The sequence below is a fragment of the Lepidochelys kempii genome, chromosome 4, assembly GCF_965140265.1.
Source record: "Lepidochelys kempii isolate rLepKem1 chromosome 4, rLepKem1.hap2, whole genome shotgun sequence".
NCBI classification, from domain to species: domain Eukaryota; kingdom Metazoa; phylum Chordata; order Testudines; family Cheloniidae; genus Lepidochelys; species Lepidochelys kempii.
In genome coordinates, this window is record NC_133259.1 from 105,760,596 (window position 1) to 105,782,619 (window position 22,024).

Consider the following 22,024-nt stretch of genomic DNA (forward strand, 5'->3'; position numbering starts at 1 on the left):
ACATCCACGGGCCTGAGACCCGTGCGCTTGGTCAGTCTGGCTGAACTCAGGCCAGGGCACGGCGTGCGGAGCCCGCCTCACCTCCGCATGGAGACACCTGGCTGCAGTCGGCTCCACTCTGCGGGCTGCGGCCGTTGGTGGCTGCAGGCAGGCTGAGGAGGCAGCAGCGCCCCCGCGAGGCATAGGCGTAGAACACTCCGCGCGCCAGGAAAAAGGCGCCGCACCGCATCCCACCCCCAGGGGGCGCGGCGTGACGCGTTCTCCACGCGCATGCGGGCAGGCTTTTGATTACTGCCTCGGAGTTGAGCGTGTCACCTCACGTGGTGTCACGGCCCTTCGTTCTACGGGGTTGCGCCTGCGCTGAGGCGGCAGGAGCGTCTGGAATCTGAGTGTGTTTGTCAGTTTCTCCGCCCACTACTTCCGACATGAACGTTGAGAATTTCGGCGCTAGTGAGAGGCTGGTGAACGCGGCCTACGTGCGGCAGGGGGCGCAGGGCCGGCGCGCGCATGAGCTGTGCCTGCGGGTGTTGCTGGAGCAGGTAACGGTCGTTCCTACCCCGCTGCCCCAGGGGTTCTAAGGGCGCTCCGTCAGCGTGCGCCCAGCCCCCAGCTGTTGCGCAGCGCGCAGCCTCCCTCCCTCCGTCCCTCGTGCGCACTGATTAGAGCGGTGGCTCTGAGCCCCGCGTCCCTACCCTCAGCCTGAGGCACCTGGCCGGAGTTGGGAGGATCCCCAGTAAAGGCTCCCTGCCCCCTCCCCCTTCTGTGCGCCCTTTAGGGCAAGAGCGCGTGTGGCACTGCTGTGTCCTTCCCTGCTTATGGAGTAGCAGCCGTGTTAATCTGGATCCGCAAAAAGAAAAGGAGGACTTGCGGCGCCTTAGAGACTAACACATTTATTTGAGCATAAGCTTTTGTCAGCTACTGCTCACTTCATCGGATGTATCCGATGAAGTGAGCTGTAGCTGACAAAAGCTTATGCTCAAATAAATGTGTTAATCTCTAAGGCGCCACAAGTCCTCCTTTTCTTTTAGTCTGGTTATGATTTGTCTGCCCCCTAGCGCACAGGAGCCCAGCCTTTGGGTTGTGTTAAGGCTGTACAAACACAGAACAAGCTCCTGGCCCTTGCCCCAAAGAGCTTACAAGCCAAGTGTAACTCCAGAGGATGGGTGGATGCAGATGGACTGGGAAATAGGAGGAACCTTGTCATTGCACTTGGTGCCTTTCACCTCTTCCTTTGTGTAGGGCACACACTTTGAAAGCACATGGAGGGCCTCAGGGAAGATGCATTGTTTTTTTGGTTAGAAGGAACCATTATATTCATCTAGTCAGATCTTCTGCAGAGATGCATGCTGGAAGCATTGATATATCCCCCCAGAATAGCCATGCAGCACCTTGTCTGGCTCCAGCATTGTGGATCTTGGGCTTTGCTGGTATGGACTCCAAGCAAGTTAGAGGTTTCTGTCTTCCTGCTTCCTAGCAGAGTGCTTTGCTGGGGCCCACATATTACCAGGGGCTCATCTACACTACAAAGTTGATCTAGCTACATTGCTCAGGGTGTGAAAAATTCACTCCCCAGAGTTAAAGACACCTAGTTAAACCAACCTGAGTCCCAGTGTAGACACTGGTAGGTCGACCGAAGAATTCCTCTCAGAGAGGTAAATTAATTACAGCAGTCGAAGAAGCTTGTCCGTTTCTGTAGTAAGGCCTAGGCTATGCTGCACGGTTAGGTTGAGATGCCTTGTGTTGACCTAGCTGTGGAAGTATCTTCACTTAAATTTGGCTCCTGCTGATGTAAGTGCCTCTCTACGCTGACTTCGTTACACCACCTCTGTGAGCGGCATAGAGTCACATGTAATTAGGTCAATTTAGTGTTAGAGTAGACACTGCCTTGCATACATCAACTGTTACTGGCCTCCAGATGCTGTCCCAAAATGTCCTATACTGACAATATTATCAATAAACGTGCTTCTGGTGAGGACACGCACTACCAACACAAGAAGCACATGGGCACATGCACAAAAGATTTAATAACAGGTTGACGTAATTTTGTAGTGTAGATGTGACCTAAGTCTCTCCACTACAGTTTGCAGCTGTTCCACTTTAGCGTTTCTAGTGTAGATTTACTTCATTATTTTTGCAAACTCTACTGTGACCACTTGAAAAAAAGTATTAGATGCTTACAAGCAAGAGGTACAAAAGACAAATGAGGGGCAACAGGCAGGGTCTAGAGCCAGTGCCCTGTGAAAAGCATAGCCTCTATCTGCTGCTCAGACTTTTACTGGTTTGTTGTCCCTAGGTCCTACTTGAGGGCTCCTATTTCAGGTTAACTGCTTCTTAGAATGGGTCTGATAAATTTGAAATGCCCTACCCCCTAACTCTTGGAAGTGAGAAGGAGCTTTCTCTCCACCCTTTCAGAACGCTCACAGTGGCTGTAAGGGTTGGGTCTTCAAAACTCTACCCTTCTCCCACTTCTGAGCTTTCTTGCTGCCATTGAGAAGGGGGCCTGAGATAGACCTAAAAATGCAGTAGGAGTAATGTTTCTCAAGTCCCTTCTCATTACTCTATTGTGAATAACTCCTGTGACCTTCTTGCTGCTTATGGCTTTCACAAGCAGCAGCCTGACACTAACATGGTTTGTGATGGTTTCAGTGTTGCCCATAGGGTTCTGAGTGTCAATTGTGAAACTGACCAGAGTCCTTTAATTTAGTTCTTGTGCTGCTTGGTAAAGTTTTGAGCCTCACAGGTGTACTCTGTCTGGAGATTAAAGGGCTTGTTTACAGACCTGGGTTAAGAAATAAGGCATCCTTTTCTGGATGGAGTTAATCAGGGACTGACAATCCCTGAGGAAAGTAGCACTTTGTCAGTTTACATTTGGTAGACTGTAACCATAAAATCTCTGCTTTTAGCACTTAGGCCATGTCTATACTACGAAATTATGTCAACATAAGTTACAACGGTATAAAGCCACTGAAGTTATTACATTGCTTGTGTGCGCATGCTTGGCTCCTTGTGTCAGCAGTGTGTATTCTCATCAGGAGCTCTTGTATTGATATAGAGTGCAATGTACTATGGGTAAATATCCCACTGTGCAACTCGCCACCATCCAGTGCAGGATCTTTTGGGAAGTTCTTGCAATGCCTGATAGGACCAAAACAAGTCACGCAGGGGTGACTAGGAGCATGGGGTCAACTTCCCATAATGCATTGTTGTCCATTCCATAATTTCATCTGCATCCCATAATTTTCATGCCTTCTTTTCAAAATTCCACAAACCCATGTGTCCCTCCTCACTGTCCGCCATCTATGACAGAAGCATGGAGTCTGCACAGCTCTGTACTTTTGTCATGAGCATGGCAAGCACAGGGCATGTGATCCTGCAGTATTTACAGAGCTGTCAGAGGAGCCACAGGGAATGTGATGATTCCTTGGAGGCTAGATTGCTGTGGGACATAGTAAGAACCAATTCAGGATTGCGGGTGGCATTCATGGAGCAGTTGGAGATGGTGGAGTGTTGGTTCTGGGCCTGAGCAACAAGCATTGACTGGTAGGATCGCATCGTTATGGAGGTATGGCATGAAGAGCAGGGGCTGCAGAACTTTTAGATGCGCAAGGCCACGTTCCTGGATCTGTGTGCAGAGCTCTCTCTAGCCTTCCAGTGCAGGGACCCCAAAATGAGAGCTGCACTGACAGTTGAGAAGTGAATGACGATTGCACTGTGGAAATTTGCAATGCCGGATTGCTACCAGGTAGTCAGAAATGAATTTGGAGTTGGGAAATCCACCACGGGCTGTTGTCAAGCAAGTGTGCAGGGCTATTAATCATCTCTTGGTATGCATGACTGACTCTCGGTAATATGCAGAACATGATGGATGCTTTTGCAGCAGTGGGGCCACTGAACTGTGGTGAGGCAATAGATGGCATGCATATTCCTATTTTAGCACCAGACCACCTTGCCACAGTACATTGACAGAGGGCTACATCACTGGGGATGCTTTACTGACATCAGTGTGGGCTGGTCAGAGAAGGTGCATGACGCGCACATCTTTAAGAACACAGGATTGTTCAGAAAGGTGCAGGGACTTTCTTTCCCAACCAGCAATTACCATTGGGAATGTTGAAATGCCAATAGTGATCCTGGGTGACCCAGCCTATGCCTTGCTCCCATGGCTCATGAAGTTATTCACTGACCACCTCGACAGCATCAAGAAGCGCTTCAACTACAGGATCAGCAGGTGCAGAATGACAGTTGAATGTGCCTTTGGTTGTTTGAAGGGTCACTGGCATTGTTTACTTATAAGTTTGGGCCTTAGGGAGAGAAATAGCTGAATGCCTGCTGTGTCCTGTATAATAGCTGTAAAAGAAAGTGGGGAAAGTTTCCACCGGGGTGGAGGGCGGGACTGAAGCGGCTATCTGCTGAAATAGAACAGCTAGCTACAAGGGCTATAAGAATTGCTCAACATGGAGCTATATGGCTCAGGGAGACTTTGAAAGAACATTTTAATAGTGAGTCAGAGTAGTATGTTTTGCTGTAGTGTTCTCTTCCTGGCCTTGCTCTTTTGCAGCCCCAAATGAATCTTGCAGTGATTGCTGTGTGTGTAGCAGTATAAGTAGGGCCCTACCAAATTATGTCCACAAAAAACGTGTCATGGACCATTAAATCTGGTCTTCTGTGTGCTTTTACCCTGCATTATACAGATTTCACAGGGAAGACCAACTTTTCTAAAATTGGGGGCCCTTCCCAAAAGGGACTTGCAGTGGATCACAAGGTTATCTTAGGAGGGGGTTGTGGTATTGCCCCCCTTACTTCTGAACTGCTTTCAGACCTAGGCAGCTGTTGGCCAGGCACCCAGCTCTGAAGGTAGTGCCCTGCCAGCAGCAGCGCAGAAGTAAGTAAGTGTGTGTTGTGATTCATTACCCTTGATTTTTATTTTTGTTCTATAATATTCTGAAATTAGTAATTAGAAGTGAGTCTCCCGGTTATTAATGTGGAATATTGCGGTGCCTCCCTTACTCTCTTCTTGTGTGTTCAGACCTAATTTTCTGACCATTTAAATGGACACTATCATTTGTCTACATTTTTTCCTGTTGTTGTGACAAATAACTAAGATTATTGAAGGAGACTAGCAGAAGATAGTCTCTTTTTTTAGTGTTTAAAAACATACAGAAAGAAGAAGAGAACAGGTGTTGCATAGCTATTTGTTGCTGTGTAGTAATGCTTTGTGTTTTCAGAGTGCTTTTCATCTAAGCTAGGGGTTCTCAAACTGTGAGTCGCAACCCCAAAGTGGGTCGTGACCCCTTTGCCAGGGCTGATGTTAGACTTACTGGGGCCCATGGCCGAAGCCTAAGCCCCACCACCTAAAGCCAGAGCCCTTGGTCTTCAGCCTTGGCTGGTGTGTGGGGCTCCCGGGGTCATGTAGCAATTTTTGTTGACAGAAAGGGGTTGCGGTGCAACCTGATCTAAGCACGTTACAAAAAGTGAGTATACTACACAAAGGAATGCAAAGAACAGTTGGCCGCAGTCTTTGTTTGGTCAGTCTCACTGTTTCCCCTGCATAAGTAGTCAGTTTCTCTTGCTTTAGTGGTTTTTTTTTTTTTTTTTTTATAAAACAGTAACAAAGAAGAGGAAAAAATAAGTAGGAAAATGTGTAATACCTGAAATTACTTTTAACTTTCTTTGATTATTAGTATTCTTTCTTCTGTTATCCTAATTGTCTTTTACTTTATCTTCTCCATGTCTCTTGATCAGTGTTATACTCCTAATGGACTAAAGCTGCATGTAGTATATCAAATATCCTGTATATCCTTCATAAGGTGAATCTCAGAATCATAGAAGATTAGAGTTGGAAGAGACCTCAGGAGGTCATCTAGTCCAAACCTCTGCTCAAAGCAGAACCAACCCCAACTAAATCATCCCAGCCAGGGCTTTGTCAAGCTGGGCCTTAAAAACCTCTAAGGATGGAGATTTCAGCACCTCCCTAGATAATCCATTCCAGTGGTTCACCCTCCTAGTGAAATAGTTTTTCCTAACATCCAACCTAAACCTCCACCACTGCAACTTGAGACAATTGCTTCTTGTTCTGTCATCTGACACAACCGGGAACAACCTAGCTCCATCCTCTTTGGAACCCCCCTTCAGGTAATTGAAGGCTGCTGTCAAATCCCACCTCACTCTTCATTTCTGCAGATTAAATAAAACCAGTTCCCTCAGCCTCTCTTCATAAATCATGTGCCCCAGCCCCCTAATCATTTTTGTTGCCCTCCACTGGACTCTCAGCAATTTGTCCACATCCTTTATGTAGTGGGGGCCCCAAACTGGATGCAGTACTCCAGATGTGGCCTCATCAGTGCTGAATAGAGGGGAATAATCACTTCCCTCAATCTGCTGGCAGTGCTCCTACTAATGCAGCCCAATATGCCGTTAGCCTTCTTGGCAACAAGGGAACACTGTTGACTTATATCCAGCTTCTCATCCACTGTAATCCCCAGGTCATTTTCTGCAGAACTGCTTAGCCAGTCGGTCCCCAGCCTGTAGGAGTGCATGGGATTTTTCTGTCTTGAGTGCAGGACTCTTCACTTGTCCTTGTTAAACCTCATCAGATTTCTTTTAGATCAGTCCTCTAATTTGTCTAGGTCACTCTGGACCCAAGCAAGAAACTTCCTAAATGCTCTTTGCTGCTTCTGTTTATGCATCCTAGAATGCTGTACTTGGAGACAAATACATCTTAAATTTATTCTTTCTGGGAACATTAATATCAAATTGCATCGAGTATAGGAGCAATTTATTATGTAGCTTTTATTACTGAATGTTCCAGTTTCATGTACTAGGAAGGGGAGACTAGAAGATTTCTTTAATGCTTTAAATCTGCTCAGTGCACTAAAGAAGATACCAAAATTAGCAAAACAATCTACTTACAGAAATCTTATCAATTTTAATTATCCACATCTAGGAAGTATTTTTATTATAGTTATAATTCCTTCTGAAGGGCAAGTGTCCTGAAAATGGATGGGATGAAAGTACCATCGAACTCTTCCTCCATGAACTTGCCATTATGGATAGCAACAATTTTCTGAGCAACTGTGGTGTGGGTGAGAGGGAAGGAAGAGTGGCATCAGGATTAGTTGCCCGTCGGCATTACAGGTAAGTCTGACAAGTAATTTTAATACTACTGTTTTATTATGTTTGTTTTGCTTATTTTAATATCTTGTTATCAGAGTTTGAAAGCATTTGAAAAACAACATTTCATTACAGACAATTACATCAGTTTCAGATATCATATTTTCCATTAGCAAATCATGAAAAGTTTTGTAACAAGATTTTTTTGTTAAAATCTCTCACTGTGTTCTCACAACTTTGCTCTTAAGGAAATTGTGTGTGTTAGAGATGCAAAATTTTGAATTGGACACCTGACAAAGCAAGAAGGAAAAGAAGAGACTTCTCTGGTTAAAAAATAACTTGTGTTACTTGTCCTTTAAAGTTCCGTTTATAGAGCACTGCATTAACCCATCTGTATATTATTCAAAACTTCTTCTTTCTTCTAAATATTATCCCTATTGGAAAAGATCCCTTGCATCCAAATATTGATTGTTGTAATTATTAACTCATGACAGAGATTAATTGACATTACCATAAACCAGTCCATTAAAATTGATTCAGAGGAGGTAGAGCTATGAGACAGGGAGGGCTTCTAATAGCTTGAAGTCCTGAGTCTTCTGAGATTTGATGGGTGCTTTGGATATTGAATTTTAGAGACTCTGTAGATATTGCTTTATCTAGATCTGCTGTTTTGGGTTGCTGTCCTATGCCAATTATCTGCATTCTATTGTTATGTCATCTGTAATGTCAGCAGAGTGAAATTTACTGAAATCCCCATCTCTGACATGTTGGCACAAGGACATATCGGAGACCAGTATTCTAGTAAATTCAACTTTCACAAGTTAAGCTCAGTTTAGCCCATCCAGTTTTATAATGGGAGACCTCCAGAGAAAACCAGGGAACTGAATTCCTTTTGCAATTGCAACTAAATATGGTATTTTCCTTCACTTCTTGTTCTAAATTGCAGTTCTTTAAATTTAATGCGTGGTCATAGGGATCTAGCAGTTTTTGAAGGCCCCTGCAATTCTTCTTGAGGAAGAATTGTTCTAGTGGAGGACAGACCTGGAGGCATCACCTCTGTCTTCTTTCTCCCATTCCATCTACTTAATTCTGTAGTCAGTCTCTGGCTTGATTGAGCTATGGGATCAGGGGCATCTTCGGAGCATCTCTCTCTTTCCAAAAGTGCTGCTACCTAGCTTTTCTAAAGGAATGTGGTAGACTAGGAGTTGAACATATTGCAGGTGACAGAGCTGAGGATGTTCCTTAACTTTTGCTGGGCTGGGACAGTTCTGTCGCCTTATGTACCACTTATACCTACTAGCTTCAGTAGTGGGAGAGAGAAGGAATTCTTCTAAGAGTTGTCCTCCATTACATCCCCACTCCATTCTCCTGCAAATTAGGTAAGTAAAAGAGTGGGGGGAAGCGTCAGGCAGCGGTTTGAGAGCACACTCTCCTTCTCAGCCATATTAAAATCAAAATGAATGGGCAGAGTGAGCCCAGCGTCTAGAGACCCAGGAAAGAGAGATAGGGAACATGTAGACTGAGAAAAGGGGGACCAGGGGAACAAAGCATTTTTGTAATTGTAAAGTAAGGATTATGTGCAAATTTTTCAATTATCAAACCAATTAACTATTGCTGTAGTTACACTGAAAGTGGGAGAAAAAAAAACTTCGATATAAAACCACCCTCCTAAAAGTTCTGCGTTCCTTCTAGTCCATCAACTCTTCAGTGAATGGATGTATATGGCTGGAGTCCTCGCTGTCCCCAAGACAAAAATGGAATTCAGGTTGTCAGTAGTTGTATACTGTTGCTGAGCTTTCTTAGGCAGCTGCTGCATTTCACCAGTGGGTGAAGTTATTTCTGTAAGTGTGTAGTTCATAAAAAGTTATATGATCCTTCAAGCCTGAAAGGTGCTAAATAATATTCCACATGTATAAATGGAATTTGAGTGGTATCAGAAAGATGCAAGAATGTGAAGAAAGATGGGACTGCACAGAATGAGAAGGAGGAGGTAGTAGAATGCCGGGTGGGTATAGACAAAATGTGGAGGGAAACACAGCGTATATTAACGTAAATGTTTTAAAATTTATTTTTAACAGAGCATATGTAAACCACTTCATTGCTCTGTTGTTGTGAAACGTTTATCAGGCACAGCATCTGTAAAATCCCATGGGTGTACTTTGCATTGTATAATACTGCTTTTTATTCTTCAAAAAACATGGCTGCAGTGTGTGCGCAAAGTGTGCTAGCATTTGTAGCATGATCTGGGGGACACAGATTTCACAGCCCTTTCTTCCGGTAAATCTACCTGGTGCATAAAGTAATCACTATTATAGGCCTTCTCAGTTACTCTGTTTAACAGGATGTTGTTTTTGATGGCTTTACTGTACAGAAGTGAGTGAAATAATGAATTACCATACCTTATAATAGTAACATGAAATTGACTGATTTTGGTGTTGCATTGGATAAGACATTTTATCAATGTTTATCAAATCAAATGCTCTTCAGAAAACAGGAAATATTGCTTTAGGGCTTGAAAAATTCTTAATATAAGTTTTCAACCTCTTTTGTTCAGGCTAATCCATGGAATTGGGAGGTCAGGAGATATTTCTGCTGTCCAGCCTAAAGCTGCAGGTTCTAGCCTTTTGAACAAACTTACTAATTCAATAGTTCTGGACATTATAAAGCTGGCTGGTAGGTATGAAACAAATGTTTCTCTTATGTGGGTGATATGGCAGTTAGCAAATATTCTATGCTACTACCTCGTTTGTTTTTATATACAGGTGTCCGGACAGTGACCAATTGCTTTGTGGTTCCTATGGCAACTGGCATGAGTCTAACTCTGTGTTTCTTAACACTGCGGCACAAGAGACCAAAGGCAAAGTATATTATTTGGCCACGCATAGATCAGAAATCTTGCTTTAAATCTATGATCACTGCAGGTAAGAGGAAGAAGGTGGGATTGACCATGCAATGTGGCATTCTAACTACACATGTTTAAAACTATCCTGTTGATAGTGGTACTGGATTCATAAACTTGGTGTCTGGAAACAATAAAATAGACGACTAGAAATCCAAATAGAATATGGAGATATGTAAGAGTAGAGATAAAGATATCATCACTCTGCATAAAAAGAAAGTGAGGAATGTGTCTAGAATGTCGTGCCCAACTTCAGGCACCATATTACAAGAGACCAAAGAACTGGAAATAGTTCAGCAGAGGACAACAGTTGAGTATTTAACTAGGCAGCCATAGCATTCTCTGAACATAGGTAATTATATGAAATGTGGTTTATTTAAGATATTTGTAATACCTGCTTATATACAGAGGAGAGGTTAAGAAAAATAGATTTATATTAGGAAAAAAGAGTAAGAGGAGACATGACTGAATTGTTCAAAACTTTTATTTAAATAAGATGGATGCCACCAAATTAAAGAATGAATAAGTGTCTCAAAAAAAAAAATGGCAAGTATTGGATGTTTAGGGATTGGTAATGTTTAGGGATGCAGAGTCTCTTACCCCTACCTCACCAGTCTGAAACCAGCCTAGGTCAACAGTGACTAAGTCATTGCAGTATGATGGTTTCAGGTTGTCTAGTCCAAGTTCTTGTGGACAGGGGCTCACTCACAATTTCATTCCTCCATGACAGAGCTGAGGCATATTGTTAATCCAAGGAGGGAAGACCCACAATGATGCTGCCATGCTAGATTGGAAATCGAAGAATTTAGTTTGGTCAACTCAATCCTATTGCACTGGGAACAGGAGCAGGCTTGATGGGAGTTCAGTACAAACTTCTTTGCATAGATGGAAATTAGTGTGTGAAATGGACTGCTAAAACTGGCAACTTGGGATGTATGAAATTTAAATTTATAAATAAAAAAAGGGTACAAATACTACTGAAAGAGGTGACCAGATATAGATGGATCACATGACTTCCTTCCATAATAGGAAATTACTTTTTAATCCTTATTTTGCTTGGGGATGATAGTTTAAATTACTTTCATTTTTCTGTTTGCATGCCATTCAGTTAAAACTGATGGTGGAAAACAAAACAGAACACTGGGGCCTTTTTCTTTACGTTTTAGTTGGTACACAAAGTATGGAGGCTAAAAGTAGTGAAACTTCTAGACTTGCTAGATCCACTGTGGAGGAAAATATATGGTTCTACAAAATCACACCATATTTTAAGTATCAAACTAATTATTTTCAAAGAAGTGTTTTGAATTTTAATAGAGCCTTAAGTTTGCAGGCCTGTTCATATAGTTAACATGCATAATTGATCTTTTCAGTAACTCCATAGGTTTTAAATTATGCCATTTTGTCATGTACTGAAAAAACTTACATGTGGCACTATGGACTTGTGCAATTGGATAGTTCCTCAAGCAGTGGCCTAACTGAAAAATGAATATATGTGCACAAAAGCAGTTTAACCATTTATGACTTAGTGCATTTGAAAAAAAAATTTAAACACATCTGTCTCTTGGGTATGATCTTCAGTGAGGAATATCCACATATAAAGTTTGCAGTTCAACTGTTTTATTGAGTCTTTGTATCTAAAGAAGTCTTAACACTTTTTAATGTGATTCTTTTCTTTAGTGTTTGCTTAACTCAAACATGATTAGCAAATTTGGCTCAGATTTTCCAAAAACAAAAATTTCACTTACAGAATGAGACCAAATGTGGACATTTCAAAACTCGAATGAATATTTGAGAGTTGAGAATGAGTAAAAACAGGATTTTGATGAAAGTTGAGTTGCAGCCTTAACTATAGCATTTGCTACAAACTGATTTTATTTTTAGAAGCTGTTTGATTAGTATTTTTAGCATTTTTTTCCCCAGCAGTACTGTTTTAATGTACCTTGGAATCTTGAAAGGGAAATCCTTTTGACTGATTTCACCTGCCTCCCTCATATTGAATATTTAAAAACAGAATTGGGAGTGAAGGGGTTAATCTGCTTCAGTAAGGGAGATTTCCTTGAACCTGTTGCTGCTATATGATTCAGCTTGCAAAGAGCACTAGCTTTTACCTAACGCCCAAGCTCTCCAGTGGGCACCAGTGAAGTTGTCATTTATGTACTTTTATGTTCTAAATGATTCTGAATCTCTGAAGTAGTCTCTTACCAGAATAAGTGAGTAGAAATAAAAAAATCTGAAATTAAATCAGAGCCAATAAGCATGCATCTAGCCTGAAGATATAGACCTGTAAAATTACTGCTTAATACACACTCTTATTTTTATTGGCTGGGTTAGGTTTTGAGCCAGTGGTGATAGAGAATGTATTAGAAGGTGATGAGCTGCGCACGGACGTAAAGGCGGTAGAGGCTAAAATCCAGGATCTTGGGGCTGAAAATGTTCTCTGTGTTCATTCTACTACATCTTGCTTTGCTCCAAGGGTACCTGACAGGTAAATAATCCTCATATAATGCTTGGTAACTATTACCAAAGTTTTAAATAACCTTCACATTTATGCTCATCTTTCTAAAATTGCTTAATTACTACTACCAATAGTTAATGAAGCAAAATAGATACCACAGTGAAAGTTTATTTCCAGTTTCCTCCTGGAATTCAGGGAGCAGGAGGATGGAAATAATGCGCCTTCTGCAAAAAAGCATACCAGAAGAAGCAGAAAAGGACGGACAAGAAACAGGGCAGATCTTTCTTTTCATACCTGGCTGAGGATAATAATCTCATTGCTTTTGGTGATATAAATGTGATTGTAGCCAGCAGTTTTTCATGTGATTCCACAGAAGTGGGTAAAAATGGTCTTCTGTGGAATCATACAACAGAAGCTTCCCTGGTAAGTCAGAGGTCACATTTTTCTTGGTTACAGTTCCCTATGCTGCTGTCTTCTTTAGTTCACTGATCACAGATGAATTTTTGGCACCTTAGAGACTAACCAATTTATTTGAGCATGAGCTTTCGTGAGCTACAGCTCACTTCATTGGCTCACGAAAGCTCATGCTCAAATAAATTGGTTAGTCTCTAAGGTGCCACAAGTACTCCTTTTCTTTTTGCGAATACAGACTAACACGGCTGTTACTCTGAAAGATGAATTTTTCTCATTTGACACTTTTGATAGCCCAAGGTGGGATGTCTGTCCACTGTGCAAATACCAGTGTAAATATACTAGTATAGCTGCAGCATTGCAAACCTGAAATGTAGATGTACTGGATGGATATTTAAAAAAAAAAAATTTGCTCTGGTTTCTTGGTTTGAGCACTTACTAGCTGATCATGTGATGCTGGCACTCTGTTTCCAGCTGTTAAATCACATTAAAATAAGCTTAACATACATTACATTCTTTCCTAATATTACATTTCCATGCAAGCTATTGCTGTAATTGCCACAGGGATGTTATTCAATCATTACTGACAAGGGAGATGAACCACACAGTCAAGAATGGGAGATAATATGGTCTTGAAACACTATATTAAGATGTGGTCCGCACTATGAAATCTTTGAAAACTCTTGTTCTGGAAACGAGAAATTGGATTCTTATGGCTAAATGCACTCAGTATGTTGGGACAAATTTTCAAAATGAGACCAGTGATAGTTGCTTGGAAAACCTGCTTTTGTGAACGTAAATACTGTCTGCATATGCAATTAGATAATAATAAACCCAAATACTGGGTTTTGCCAGTGTACAGTTGTATATCTGTGGGCTCATTTGTGTTCACAGTACAATTTGTTTAAAGTATAGGTTTTAATAATATTGTTGAGGTTTTGAAAATATAGTACCTTAACTTCAGCATAAGAATTGCTTAAATTAGGTATAATTCCAAAACAAAATAATCTTACTGCTGTTATTTTCTTTCTGCATCATATGTATCTATTTGCTTTAATTGCTTTGATACCTAGAAATTCATAACTGAATGTCTGTGAAGTTAGAAATGAAACACTATCATCTTACAGTTGAAAAATGGCTAGTGAAAAATATCTTTCACTGTTATCCTACATTAGTCAAAAGTGTCCCACATTTTATTGATTTAAAAATAAACCCAAACACTTATACATGTTGGAAGGAAAGTGGGATGAATAATTCTGTCAGAATACAATGAACATTACCTGAAGATGAGTTGGAAAATGTATTGGCCAGCTTGAATCAAAACCACCAAATCAACTAGTCTGTTTTTGAACTAGCGTAAATTTCTTTCACTCCTCTGCCTCCTCTCCTTTTTTGAGAAGGTAGTGTTCTGTCCCCTGTGACTCTGAAATAAAATATAAGTTGGGGCTGCTTTATAGCACACTACAGATAGAGGGTTTTGAGCTTTTTATTAAAAGGATACTTCCAACCATCAAAGACCACAAGACGCATATTCATAAAAGGAAGGTGAATCCCATACAAGATCCCTGCAGGATACCTTTTTATATGCATGTTTTTAAATATCTGACATTTTTGTTTTAATGCTCTGTCATAGAAGTATGCTGAAATGTAAATTTTAAGCAAATGTCATGCTACATGAAATTTAACATTTTTATTTTTTTAAAAGGTCTTTTTAAGCCTAAATTCATTGTGTGCCCCTTTCTAAGTATTACCACTCTTTATTGGAAAGAACAGAGCCGTAACAAGGGATTTTAGTGCCCGGGGCAAGTATATTTGTGCCCCGTAGAGGTGATGGGTGGAGGAGGCTTGCAGGGTAACATGCCACCCCCCCCACCCACTATTTTTGCCTTCTATTGAGTCGTGCCCCACAGTTTGAAAATAGTTACCTCTTGCCAGAAGCCAGTAGATTGGAAGCTAGTGGGAGCTGCGTGGGCCCCTGGTTCTTTGCACTGTGGATTTTGCATGTGTGCAAAATCCAATTGAAAAATTTTAACTTTTCAAAGAGAATATTTTCAAAAATAAATATAAGAAATGTACACAAGTGGGGGGGGGAAATCAAGGGATTTTAGAGAGATGCCAGAATTGGAACCCTTTTCCAATGTACTAAAAGCAAAGATCTTATAAAATACAAGAGGCCCGGAAAGTTCAGTGAGCTCTGCCCGGTGAACTCCTGCATCTATGCAGAGCTTTATAGACTTTAGTGGGGTCCAGAGGTCCACCCACATGGAGCTCATTGCAGCTCTGAGCCTGTATGGTAAGTGAAAGTTTATCTGGATTGTGAGAAATCAATTCCAGCAAGGTGCTGATCCATGGATCTTTGCAGTCAGCAATTATAGGGCTACCTATATATTAAGCCTAAGGAAAAATCTCTTTTGTTAGTAAGTTATCTGAGTTATATGAAAGCAAAGATATTGGCCCAAATCTTGAAATGAGTGTTGCTTGAAAAAGAAGAGTACAGGATTCAACTTAGTGTAGAGGAAAGATTTATTGGTAACTAGTAAAATAAAATGAAGATGGTAGAGAAGACCCAAACACAGAGAAATACCAACCATCCAGATATGGTACTAACTAGGACCAAGTTCATGTGCCTTTAAACTTAGCTGGGATCAAGCATATTCAGACTAGTATAGCTGTCCTCTTTTGGGGCCCGTATTTGGGAAAGCGCTTAAGTCAATGGTCTTAAGAACATGCTTGCCTATATTAAGGGCCTTAAGCATCACCCTCTGACCCTGCAACTGCAACATACTTTGGTTACTATATTGTGGTTATCTGAAGATACAATAATTTATGTGCAACATCATTTGACTTTCTATGCTATTTGCTTTAAAATTGTACAAATCTCTCAGCAGGTTCCAGAACACACATTCTTAATTTAGATTTATGTGCAGACAAAGTCTAAAACAAAATAATTTGGTGTGGCAAAGGTGTCAGATTGGAGTAATGGGAGCCCAAAGTCTACTTCCCACAGAGTACATATAGTATGAGCAGCAGGAGTGCATGATTCTCGTCCTAGATCTGTCAGTATTTCTCTCCTCTTCTGGAGGAACCACTTGTATTGTCAAGAGGACAGAGTTACTTCCATTCCAAGTTACTCCTTGGTCTCTGCTTAGCATGCAGATGAGCACCAATGGATGTCAAAGGTGCTGGTGGTTTTTGAAATATGATTACTAAGGTTTGTACTGAGACTACCAACCCATTAAACATAGGCCACTCAATAGCTATCAGAGGGTAACAACTTTAGTCACTACCCAGCTGGGTTAGATTGAACTGGGAACCTAAAGGTGAAACGTTCCCTATCCTGTGCTACTTCCAATCTCTTTAGACATTTCATTCCCCACACAAATTTTGAAACTTCAGTCAAACCCTTTGTGGGGCTTAGTGCTATAAATTGAAAAAAATACAGTAAGCTGAAACATGCTTTAAAAAACCATATTTGCAACTCCAATTATAGTTTTTTGCGGGGGTGCTTTTTACTAAAAAGTTCTTTGGAATCAAGGTTAAGCATGAAAAATTTGAGCCCAACCCAAAAGGTTAGAGAGTGGGTATAGGTAACTAGGAATGTTGGTTTAACAAAAAAACCTTTCCATTTAACTATCAGGTCACAATGGTAATACTAAAGTATGTCTACTCTCAGCTGAGAGCATGCCTCCCAGCCTCGGTGGACAGAGACTCGCTAGTTCTTCTTGAGCTTGTATGCTAAAAATAGCAGTGTGGACTTTGTAGTGCAGGTTAACTACCTGAGTTAGGACTGAGGAAGTCAGGTGGGCCTGTACTCGAGCAGCTAGTCTGTGCCACTGCCCATGCTCGGAGGTCTGTACTGGTATTTTTAGTACACTAGCTCAAGGAGAACTAGCATGTATCTGTCTACCCAGCTGGAGGCATACTCCCAGTTGCAGTGTACCCTAATATAATTGTGGAGAAGTTTCCTTTTCCGTCACTTGCCCCCATTTTGATCTTCTTGTATTAATTAGTCCTTAAATGGCCTGACTCATACCATAACTTCGTGTTCGGTTATAAGTGTTTTCCTAATTTGCACTTTTATGTTTGTAGACTGGAAGAACTGGCTGTGATTTGTTCTAATTATGACATTCCTCATATTGTCAACAATGCATATGGAGTTCAGTCTTCAAAATGTATGCATCTCATCCAGGAGGTATGAGGCTTGTATTTCAAATGAGACTTTTTAAAATGATATATTTATATTAACCTTTGATATGCAGTTATCTAGAACTACAAAATGCACAACATGGGCACATTCTGTCAAATGTTTTTGCAGACTTGAATCTAATCCCAGGCAGTTTTGCATGTCTGAGCAGATTCAAAGGACAGAGTAGTTTTTCAGAGCTGCTTCCCCCTGCTGACAAAGTCAAGTGGGACAGATTGAGCAGAATTGGTTTCCAGCAACCTTCCTACATTTCAGACTAAAAAGGGTTTTCTTGAAGGGTTATTTGGACTCCCCACAACTTCTCATAGTTAGGGGCTTGAAGTAATATTCATTAGCTTCTGATTATTATTCACACTACAAAATCAGAAACATACAAAGTAAAATTGAAAGAACAGGAAGAAAAATAATTTCCCACAAAACTTGGGATTTTTAATTGTCAAAAATATGGAAGAGACTTCAGGGTATTGGTGATGCTAAATCAATAAAGTATATATAAATAATTTGTCAAAGGTAATGCACCATGTGAATTTGAGGCTGAGGAAAGGCAAGGTAGTAGAGGAAAGAGTAAGGAAAAGAAAGGGGTTGGGGGGGAGGAGAGTTCCAAACTGTTGTTTCTCAAAATGCCAAGCAGTATGTGGCCCTTCCAGCTGCTTCTGATTCTTTTTCTAATGTAAAAATTAGGATGGAAGCTTTTCAGTATTCCAGATGTCATTATTATAGAAGAAAGTGAGTTAAAATTGGCAGATGGTCAAGCAAACTGCTGCTGAAAGTGGGGGACGGAACCACAAAAGGATAATCCTTTTTTAAAGTGAGAGAGAGACTTGGAAGAAATAAATATATGCTCACCTTTTCTCTACTGTCTGGAACATAACATTTTCCCCTATCTTTGCTTCATTTTATTAAGAAATACTTTTCATAGTGGAAGGATGTTTTATGTCTTCTTAAAACTGCTTCCTAAACTTATTAGAACAATTATATTTAAAATCGTGGACTGTAATTGAATAGGAATTAAGACCTCTTCAGGATGTGAATTATTAGGTACCTTATTCCTGATGCACTTCTGAGGTGGCTGAAGGAATATGACAGAAGTGCCACAACATCTTACCAATGTCCACCTCATCCTTGCTCATTGCTACAAACTGTTCCAGGGAGAGAAACAACTGACTGATACTGGATAAGCTACTTTGTTTGTTTCAGAGTAGCAGCCATGTTAGTCTATATTCGCAAAAAGAAAAGGAGTACTTGTGGAACCTTAGAGACTGTTAGTTTCTAAGGTGCCACAAGTACTCCTTTTCTTTCTACTTTGTTATAATGCTACTTTTTAAAAAAAATGCCTGTTTTGGGAGAATTGTTTGTTAAATGGACATTTCCTAATATGCAGCATCAGCAATAAAGCTGTTAAAACCCTTTTATCAGTAGTTGCAATCTACATGTGTGTTTTTTTTTTGGTCAACAGCACCTTCAGAAGTGTAGATTGAACAGACTGAGGTCTTTAGGTATTTTGATAACAGTCCTTTTACTAGAAGTTCATGGAAATTCCTTGTTTGAAAGGGACACTGTCAACTTAAATCTTTCTGAGAAATGTTTTACTGACTGTTACAAACGTCTAATCTGGCTATAACTGAAAGATTAGAGGAAAAGACATCTTTCAGCATGTTTAACATCTGACAGCACTTTTTGTATCATTTCTAATATTTCCCTTTTGTGTTGGTTCTCACACATCAGCAGGATAGAGGAAAACATTTTACAATCCCTATTTTTTCCAAAAAAAAACCACAGGCACAGATAAGGGATATTACTTTGGGTCTAATGCCTGAAACTACTATTTTTAAAAAAAAAACCCTAGATTTCAGGTTGATGATGACCCTTTAATAAAATTATATTGTTTAATCTTCACAAGCATTAATTTTTTAAATAAAAACATTTGAAGTGAGATTATGGCTGCTATGTGCTCTTGAGTGGTTGAAGGCCCTTGGCAAAACATATTTGAGACATGAGGATGGAAAAAAATTTCTGATGTTTTATAGTTTACTTGATATTTATTGTACCTACATTATAGTGGTTTTGTGACATGTAATTGTTTGTGAAGCATTTTGATTTTCACATGGATGGGCTGTGTAATTGCTGAGTATTATCCTACAGCTAATGAGGGTTTCTTATCAGAGAAACTATATTATTATAGGCTAAACTTATGATCAGAATGTTAAGAAACTTAATTTCCTGTGTCAACTCAAATGGAAAAAATCATTTGTAATGATAATCTTGTCAAGAAACACTGAAAAGCACAATTATGTGCATTAGTGTATTGGGCTGTGCATTTCTTTCTGGCTTGTAGCTAGATATTTCTTATGATATAATCTTAAACATTTAACTGAAGTCATTATTTCAGAGTTTGTTAACAAAAGAAATCTCTTTTCTTCAATAGAAATTATACAATCTAGGAGGAAATTAATTTTAAGGTATATTTAGGAGCCAATGCGTTCCATGATAACAGTGGCAGAATTTGTCAATGGTAAGGGATGTCTTGGAGAATCATGGGCCCTGGGAAAAGTTCAAGGGTCCCAAACCACTATCATCCTCAAGATATTGGGAAGTTGGGGCATTCCACCCCTCCAATGTAATGATAGATATCGATGGAAGGGGAAGCTACATGAAGTTCCCAGGGCACCTGCTTATCCATGTTGTCACAAGGCAAGTGCGCCTCATGGCCTCTTGGGGTGGGGTAATTATTTCCCCACAGTCACATCCTTCCGATCACCCCTTGTCTTGGGGTAGTGTGGCCTAGTGGTAAAAGTCAGTGTGGCTACTCTCTCAAGGTTGTGTGGCCCAATGGCCAGAGTCAGGGTGTGGGACCTAATGGTCCAAGTGAATATGGCTTCCCGGTTCAGCCAGGGTGTATAGCCTAGCAGCCACAGTCAGTAAAGCCACCCTCTTTCAGGGCCGCATGGCCTAGCGGCCACAGTCAAAAAAGTGGGCCACCACCCCAGGGTGGCTGACAGCCAGGTAGGGGGATCTGGGCCCTCCCTGCTCCACCATGTCCAAGCTCAGGGCCATGTGAGTGGCAAGTATGCCCACCACTGAGTCAGCAGGGAATCCGTTCAAAACATGCTGACCTCACTCAGCACCACAACTTCTCTCCCTGAGCTACTTCCTACCTGGTTCCTGATGCCAGGGATTCTGGGCTCCCCAGTCAGTGAAGCTCCCAACATCGCCGCCACTCCTTGGCCATCCTTCAGAGTCTCAGCATCCCTGGCTTCTGCCATCTGGGGCTTCTGCAGTTCATAGGCTGGAGTTGCAGCATGCATTTTCTCTCTTCAACAGTCAGCCCTGAATGGGCTGAGCTGCTCCCTTTTATACCTAGTCTCCAGCTGGAGCATGCCCAGCAGGGCCGCAGGGGTGTGGCCTCTTCAGCCCGGAGAGTAGAGTAAATTCTCACAGTACCAGTGCAGAGCAAGTGTACCCCGTCACACTTGTACACACTCATTACTAATAGACTAATGGATTGTTCATAGGTACCATGATGAATGCCAGAAAATAAATGCTAGAAGGATGGATCCAACAAACCAAAATGGAATGGGAGGATGAGAAGGAAAAAAACTAGATTTTTTTTTTTTTTTGAAGCCGGGGAGTGATCCTGTTCCCAGTACCCTGTCAACTGCCCCACTTTTCCCTTTCCCCCAACTAAATGCAGGTGTTAAACCTCTGGCATTCATCTCCGCACCAAAACACTGCCAACTCATTGGCTCCCTCCCACTCACCACCCAAACAGCTGTTTAAAAAACAGAAGTGACAATACATGTTCTATGTTTTGTTATTGTCACAGATACTAGTAACATTCATGTAGCTTGATTTAATATATAAATAAATTGTGTGCTTGAGTATATTATACTGATTTCATGCTGCTACAGACGTCTCAGCTAACTGGAGAATTCATAAATTTGTGGCTTTTAAAAGGCCAGAAAGGACCATTGTGATTTTTTTCTAGTCTAACCTCCTGCATAACACAGACCATAAGACTTCTCTGAATTCACAGGATTTGTGCTTCAGAAAACGGAGCCTTGATGCAGTATTTACATCCTGTGTCTTGGAGAATACTTAGCCCCCTGGTTATAATGACAGTTTGTTTTATTGAGGGGAACTTGACTCCATTTGCAGTAGTGGAGTTACTTGCATTTTCATATTATAGGCAATCTTACATGATACAACTAACTGAAATCTTGGTAAGGACAGTGATTGAGTGTTCTCCCACAATCATCCACTGGTTTTAATGGGAATTATATATCTGCACTGAGAAAAGACTCTGTTTTCTCAATTAAACATAGCTACACCGTGGCCATTTTTATATATAAATATAATCCCTGATTGAGACTCAATTTGGTAAACTTTTGAAATGTTGTGGGTTACTGACTTTTATAGGAGTTATACAGTTAAAAATCCATGCAGTACTTTGAAAATGTACCGCATTGTGTAAGACTTCAACTTAGTTCAGTGTTTCAATTCCTTGCAAAATAGGGATTAATAGTAGAATTACAGATAGATGAACCTGTGGTGATATGTAGCAATGCAACCATGTTCTTAGTAAACACTACTGAGAAAAGGAACTTAACCATTTTAATTTTGTTTTAGCTCTAATGTATTTTCTATGAGAGTTTTATTAATGTAACTTGCTGTCCATTGCTTTTACACATAATACAATTGGATGCTGTCAAACACTTGTTCCTAATGTGTACATGTGTGTGGGGTGGTTGTGTTGTTTTTGTTTTGTTTTTTTGTTTTTAGGGTGCTCGAGTAGGTAGAATAGATGCTTTCATCCAGAGTTTGGACAAAAATTTTATGGTTCCAGTAGGTGGTGCTGTCATTGCTGGCTTCAATGATTCCTTCATCCAGGATATCAGCAAGATGTACCCAGGTAAATAATTGACAGATTGATTCATCTTTGTGAAAT

General features: G+C 40.8%; 1 protein-coding gene across 5 annotated transcripts in view; it reads left to right on the forward strand.

Moving 5' to 3' along the window:
* Positions 1-346: 346 nt before the first annotated feature.
* The window catches only part of SEPSECS (Sep (O-phosphoserine) tRNA:Sec (selenocysteine) tRNA synthase), a 61,073-nt gene continuing 39,395 nt past the window's right edge, over positions 347-22,024 (forward strand). For 2 of the 5 annotated variants that reach the window (XR_012158702.1, XR_012158701.1), the window contains exons 1-7: positions 347-539; positions 6,980-7,134; positions 9,665-9,783; positions 9,873-10,031; positions 12,341-12,494; positions 16,965-17,067; positions 21,859-21,988. Coding sequence is in view for 3 of the 5 variants with exons in the window: in XM_073342382.1 (XP_073198483.1) it covers positions 426-539; positions 6,980-7,134; positions 9,665-9,783; positions 9,873-10,031; positions 12,341-12,494; positions 16,965-17,067; positions 21,859-21,988 (934 nt within the window). In the remaining 2 variants the exon portion in view is untranslated. The remainder of the gene's footprint in view (positions 540-6,979; positions 7,135-9,664; positions 9,784-9,872; positions 10,032-12,340; positions 12,495-16,964; positions 17,068-21,858; positions 21,989-22,024) is intronic. The other 3 variants (XM_073342382.1, XM_073342381.1, XM_073342383.1) reach the window with 2 other exon arrangements.